The 7,182-nt window shown below is 40.7% G+C and overlaps 1 protein-coding gene across 1 annotated transcript in view; it reads left to right on the top strand.

Annotated features, from left to right (window-relative positions):
- The window catches only part of PDE11A (phosphodiesterase 11A), a 472,505-nt gene extending 466,349 nt beyond the window's left edge, over positions 1–6,156 (top strand). Inside the window, exon 20 of the mRNA XM_066575784.1 lies at positions 5,147–6,156. Coding sequence (XP_066431881.1) covers positions 5,147–5,329 — 183 coding nt within the window. The 3' untranslated portion in view covers positions 5,330–6,156. The remainder of the gene's footprint in view (positions 1–5,146) is intronic.
- The last annotated feature ends 1,026 nt before the right edge of the window (positions 6,157–7,182 follow it).

A 7,182-nucleotide genomic window follows, 5' to 3' on the forward strand; every position in this document is an offset into this window, starting at 1 on the left:
TAACAAGAAGATAAAATTTTGCGATAGACATAGGGTAAAATGTTTTGAGTACAACTAATTTAAGACACAAGACCGTGGGTTCAGGGACATTTTCAAAAATGTGTTCTGGAGAGAAGTTATTCCATTGTCTCCCCAAATGACAAATCAGTATACATTGTGAGTGAATCATAGAATGGTAGAGTTGGAAGGGACCTCCAGGGTCATCGGGTCCAACCCCCTGCTCAGTGCAGGATCACTAAATTATCCCATAGAGGTATTTGTCCAGCCTTTCTTTGATCACTTCCATTGAAGGAGAACTCACTCCCTCCCGTGGTAACCTGTTCCACTCATTGACCATCCTCACTATCAAAGTTTTTTCTAATTTGTGTCTCCTCCCTTTCAGTTTCATCCCATTGCTTCTAGTCTTTCCTTGTACAAATGAGAATAGAGCTGATCCCTCTGCACTGTGACAGCCCTTCACATTTTTGTAGACCGCTATTGTCTCCTCTTAGCCTTCTTTTTTGCAAGCTAAACATTCCCAGATCCTTTAACTGTTCCTCATCGGGCATGATTTGCAGACCGCTCACCGCTCTTAGAAAGTTCAGTATTGCACAACATTTTAAAGGCCAAGCAACTTAGAACCATGGAAGTCTCTTACCTGGTGAGAGACACTACAAAATGTAAAGTACGAGTTTACCGTCACTAAGATGTGCCACATCACAGAACCCAGGATCTGAATATATGCTACTACTGCCAGATTAGAGCAACAATCATCTTGAAGGGGTATTCTGGAGATGGAAAGTCTTTCAAGTTTTCACCCATCCACTACATAGGTGAAAAACTGATAGATCAGTGGGGGTCTGTCCAACCGCAGGGACTCTTAATGATCCCAAGAATGTGGGACCCATGTCCCCCTCGCCTCCTCATTACGGGGCTGCTTCTCCCACCCGTAATGACGTCCGATTTAATGGAACACTGGGCATCTGTGCATGGCCATTGCTCCCCTCATTTCAAAAGGGCTGACGAAAATAGCTGAGCACTTTTTAGTCCGCTATCTACGTCAGTCCTATTGAAAATGAACAGAGCAGCACGGAGCATGTCTGACGACCACTTCATTCAATCTAACATTGCTGCAGGTTTGATATGCAACCCCACAGAGTGGAGGCGAGTCCCCTCTTCTTGGGATCAGTAGGGGTCAGACCCGCACTAATCTATCAGCTTTCACCTATTGATTGGGTGAAAATTTGATAAAAAACTTTCAATCTCCAGAATGAAAAAAAAAACTGTAAAAAGCTCAGCGCTCATAGGGGTTACTGATACTTCTGAGATGTTGTCAGGTAGAAGAAAAGAATAATAATTGTTATCACTTACTTTGAAGGAGGGGGGTGTGATGCCCAGAAGCCCCTTCCTAGTAGTAGTAACCACAGACGTTAGGTACTTGGCATCTGGTCCACGTATTCAACAACAGACAAAGAAAAGGTAAGGGCAACGCGTTACTATGCAGTTAAATGCACCTTTCCCAAGCCTATACAGGCTCCAACTGGGTAGATGCTAGAATAGAGGGAAGTTAAGTTTGTTTTCATACACATTAGAAAGTTCATATAATAAAATTGTATATATATATATATATATATATATATATTATCTCTGTCCAAGATGAAGATCCGTGGTCAGAAACGCTATCTTCTCTTTTGAGAGACCACCTAGACAGTGAGTGAGGAGACTCAAAAGGCAATTTATGTTCCTCTGGGTAATATGCAAATAAGGGAGATCAAATAATACCTACGCAGTGCCACCTATTGGAAGGCAGTAATACCTAAAGTCAATGTTAGCCACATTATACAAGCCTTGTAACAATGACCAGGAAAGTCAAAGCCCATGCACATACAGCTGTTTCAGGGTTTTTGCCCTTCAACAGCTTGCTGTAGGATTCTGACTTTGCTAGAGAGAGGCCTATGATGTGGGTCAGAAATGCTATCTTTTCTCCTTAGGGAAAGCAGCTAGATGGTGAGTGAGGAGACTTAAAAGGCCATTCATGCTCCTCTGGGTAATATGCAAATAAGTGAGATGAAACAATACCTCCAGAGTGCCACCTATTGGTGATGAAGATCCTAAAATATATTATTCAGCAATGGGGATACCCTCAGGAGAATCATCTATATTTTCTCTAGGACTTCATTGAGGCCATTTGGTATCAAGGTATTTAGTTTAAAAAACCAGAACATTTCTCTATTTTCTCTGGAGAATCATCTAAGAGTCCCTCAATTCTAGCATCTTCCTAGCTGGAACTTCTGTAAGCTTGAGAAAGGTACGTTTAACAGCACAACAACACGTTGCCCTTACCTTTTGTTTGTCTGTTGTTGACTAAATACGTGGACCTGATGCCATGTACCTAATGTCTGTGGTTACTACTACTAGGAAGGGGCTTCTGTACATCACACCCCCCTCCTTCAAAGTAAGTGGTAACAATTATTATTCTTTTCTGCTCTTGAGTACATCTAAGAAGTATCAGTACCCCCTATGAGTGCGGAGCTTTTTACAGTTTACTTTTTTTTACATTCTATGTTCCAAAACTCCTTGAGAGTTTGTTGGATTCCTCTACGACTCTCCTGTTTGGATGCCTCTGTTAGCATAGGAGGACTGGTTATGCACTAACCAGGAGTACAGGTGTGGAGGCCTGGTCCCTATCCCTTGGGTTCCAGGTGTCCTCACCAGATAAGCCCTTTGTGTATTTATCTACATATTTGATTTACTGGAATATTTTCCCTTTGTGGCGCTATTCCATTTTTTTTACTCAGTCTCCAGAATATCTATTTAATGCTACCATTTCCTACACCCACAGGGCTGCTCATGGAGGCCACTGCTTAAAGCTTGTTCACATCACGTAATAGACCATGCTATTCTTTCCAGTACAGAATGCCAAAAACTAACTGGCCTCTGTTTTAGCAGATTCTTACAATGGCAGAGGTAGTTTTGGTCCAGGGTTTCCATCCCAATCTCATAGAACTTACTTGTAGAACAATGGAGGTTGGGACTTTTACGGCTCCTGAGAGTAAAGAGGCTGCATCACTACTTTCACTTGAATAAAGCTGTGCTTCTGTGTAAGGTAATTTATACAAGTTGGGTCTGGTTTGTAGATGCAGTGCTGCCTGTACATAGGAGATTGGTGACCATGTAGCGCTTTTCAAGTTACAGTTCTCAGATATACATGTGCCCAGTAGTAGCCCCTTGGTGGCTTTCTATGCTTCCATTATTAAGCAGACCTTACTGTTTTGTCTTGTGAGTTGCAGCTTACACAATGTCCATGTAGCTGGCTGAGTTTTAGCTCCCCATTTTAGACTAATGGATGATTGAAGGCGAGCCCTGGAGACCATGAGTGATGTCTTGCCATTGTACTTTAAACGGGTTGACGTGTAACCTGGAAAAACTGTTGCACTTGTGGCATCGCTACATTTCAAGGTTTTTAGTGATTTTGGCTAGCATCAGTTTTCCGCTGTGCTGGTATTTAATGACAATTTATCAAGTCATTACTCCACCATTAATTAGGCAGTAATATGTTATTGAATGAACAATAAAAATTCCATCTGGTAAGATGAATGACGAAGCCCTAAGCTTTTACATCAGAAACACTGTATGCAATTTTACAATAAAAGAAATTACTTCAGATGTTTAGGATTTCAGGGAAATTAGAAAAAAAGGATATTTAAAGGACCATTATGCTGAAATATAATGTCATTTGTAGAACAATCTTCGCTTCATGAAACAATATTCCTTTTCTTGATGGCCCTTAACTTTTAAGGGTAAAGTAAACTTAGAGGTTTCACTTTATTTCATTGTAATTCAGTGTTCACATATACATTTTTGAGATGACCATCCAAAATTGCATTGAAAAGTGGTCTTCTAAGAGCCTTCTCGAAGAAGATGGCCAGTATGCATAATATACTGCCTCCCAGAGAAGATGCTACACCATGAAGAAATGATTAAAATTAAATGAAACTCAACATACAGATGAGAAGTAACAATTGTACGACTCCTTTGGTCCAATATGTAGGGCGATCAGCAAGTACAAGGTTGTGCAAAATAGTCATTAACACGTTGTGACATCCATTCAATGAGTGCTCGAATACTGTCCTATGGTAGTGCTGACCAACTGGTGTTCACCATAGTCCATAGATCATCTTCATTACGAGGCTGTGGGAGAACAATTATTAGATGTCCAATAGTGACTCACATATTCTCGATTGAAGAGAGATCTGGGGATTATGCTGGCCAAGGAATCACCTAGACACCTTACAAAGCAAGCCTGCTGATGTTTGCTGTGTGGGGCCGTGTGTTATCCTTATGCAAAATGGCTGCAGTATCTTCTCAACATATCAGCATGCCCTCAATGTGCCCCTGATACATACTAGAGGTGATTGGCGGCTGATGCCGATGGTACCCCAAATCTGATCTGGATTAAGGTGCAGTCTTCTCAAAGAAGTGGCATTTTGGAAATGTTTCACATTTTGGAAAAGGGGTAGCCTTGGTTTTGACAGGATATGTTTAACTACTATAAACATATTTTACATTTAAAATTAATAGCCTAGTCTAATGTGGGTTTTGGCACAAAAATGGCTAAAGGTCACTCATGTCCATGCAATGACCTTGCAATGTCCATGCAATGAATAAGGAAACTTCCATCAATGGGAATCAGTTTTTGAAGTGCCCCTACAATGTCCTAGAATCTAGTTTATCAACCAATAACAACCAGTGAGAGGCCTTACTACATTTTTAAAATGGTCTCAGAAGTAAGGGGCAGAAGAAAGAAATTGAGGAGAAGTCAGAGACAGCAGAATGCAGACCACTGAAAGAGGGTTACAAAGAGCCCTGGGCGGGCCAAGCGATCAGCTTGATAATCATACCTTCCCATTTTTTACATACTGCTGATAGTGCTTGGTCATTCTGCTGTGGGACTCCTTTCCAAGTTTTTGTTAATGGGCCCCGTGATCACTTGCTATGCCCCTACTGTTATTTATGGTTCTACATAGAACTACATGCAAAGTTCCATAGTTATTTCAACTTATTTTCAATGCTGTGTTACTTCTGTACACATTTACTTATTATGTCTTGTTGTTTTTATTGCTTAGCATTTACCACTTTCTTTTCTGTCATTTCCTATACTTTTCAGACTCTTGTAAAAATTAATGGGAAACTAAAGCCTATGCTGGATTCTGTGATCACAAATCGTTCCAAGTGGGAAGAAATGCACCAAAACAGACTGGTATCACAGGAAACCACGTCATCCACCACCTCCTTCCCCACTCCAGCTTCTTCACCTCAGCCAACTATAGAGTGTCTCCTGAAGACTTAAGCCTCCAAGAGAGCTGCTGTACCATGTGAGAGTTACATTAAAAGGCTGTCATAGGCTTAGCTGTTCAATTAAGTTATTGCAGCCATGCTTTTAGAGAAGGAGATATAATGGTCATGGCTTGGCTTTTGCTTGGAAACTCAGTGGATTGAAGCTAAAGACAGTAAGAAAAGTGGTACTAGTGAAGCGACATCCTGAAAAGCCACTTGGAAATAAATGAACAGCACTCATTCAAGCTTTGCAAAACTTTAGCTGCTGCTGTATAGTGGATGGGACACTGGTAGACTTCCACCTAAGCTTAATCCATGCAGCACAATGACTCCACTGCACAATATAATCATCAACCACTGAGCTAGAGCAGACAATGAATAACGCATCTTTTTTATTTAGTATATGCATCTCCCATGTAAGTACACAGAAGGAAGTTGTGCCTGCCTGGTGTGTTTTCGGTTCACTTTGTACTTGCATTATTGTCGGACCATGCTTCGTAGGTTCACATTGCTTTTTTTTTTAATTCCACGTCAAAAATGAATGGGAAACTCCAATGGCAGCTTATTCTCAGATTGCCCAAAGACGAAACAAACTATGCAGATAAATTCTATGATTTCAAACAGATTAGCTATTTTCTTGTTCTACTTTATGTTTTAGGTGATGTCTATGCTTTCATAATGTTTAGCTATACAGTAGAGTTCTATCACCATTTTAACCCATGTACAATATGATTTACATGTCATGTACTTTTGTCTTCTAATCTATTACACAACATTGAGATGTGACTGTTACTTGTTAGCTATAGAAATGATAATGGGTCAGAGTAGCTTCAAACTCAACTTTGTCTACCTCCTTTTCATTGTTGGCTATGTGTTTTTTAATTTTAGTTTAACATCGGAGTCAGTAGTAGGTCAAGCATAACACCGATGTACCTAACATAGATTCTACCGTAGGTAACCACAGTTGTCCTTCATTACCAAGTTGGCAATTTATCTAATTCCATTTGATGGTAAAGTATTGATACATCTTCTCATAAAAATGAACCCTACAGTTTATCATAAAATATAGAATTCTATTGTAGCCATAGCTTCAAATAGCCCACAAAAGAGTGAATCACCAAAGACGACTTTGTAGTAACCTATTTTATCAGAGTAAAGTTCTTTATATTTACAGCCAACTATTTTAGATATATTTTATATTTAGGAATAAATGCAGCCCTTATATTTAAGGGTGAAATGATCTAAATTTTAAATGGCCCTATCAGGTTGGGTTCTTTATATTGAAGGTGAATGGATCTCCATTACATCCAATCTGTTTGGTTTGATTGGGGCTAATTTGCAATATCAGGCACAACCTACGGATAATAGTGGCACTTTTTCTAAAAAAAAAAAATCGCCAACACCTTATTTTCTCATTTCAGACAATCCCGTCAATTAGTACCATTGTATTCAGTGTTTATCAGAAAGTCCGCACTGATGGACACGACTATTCGGAACATGAATACAATAAATATATAAGGCTCTTTTTTTATACGAGTCATACAGATGCCCACTGCTGACACTACGCTTCCCTTCCTCAATTGTTAACTCAATGGACTCTAAGGGTCTCCTACAAAATGTGCGGAATGGTACCCACTGTTGGGTACTGACTAGAGATGAGCGAGTATACTCGCTAAGGCACTACTCGCTCGAGTAATGTGCCTTAGCCGAGTATCTCCACGCTCGTCCATAAAGATTCGGGGGCCGCCGCAGCTGACAGGTGAGTTGCGGCGGGGAGCGGGGCAGAGCAGGCGGGAGAGAGGGAGAGAGAGATCTCCCCTCCGTTCCTCCCTGCTCTCCCCCGCAGCTCCCCGCCCCGCGGCGGCA

The sequence above is a fragment of the Eleutherodactylus coqui genome, chromosome 8 (genome assembly GCF_035609145.1).
Source record: "Eleutherodactylus coqui strain aEleCoq1 chromosome 8, aEleCoq1.hap1, whole genome shotgun sequence".
NCBI classification, from domain to species: Eukaryota; Metazoa; Chordata; class Amphibia; order Anura; family Eleutherodactylidae; genus Eleutherodactylus; species Eleutherodactylus coqui.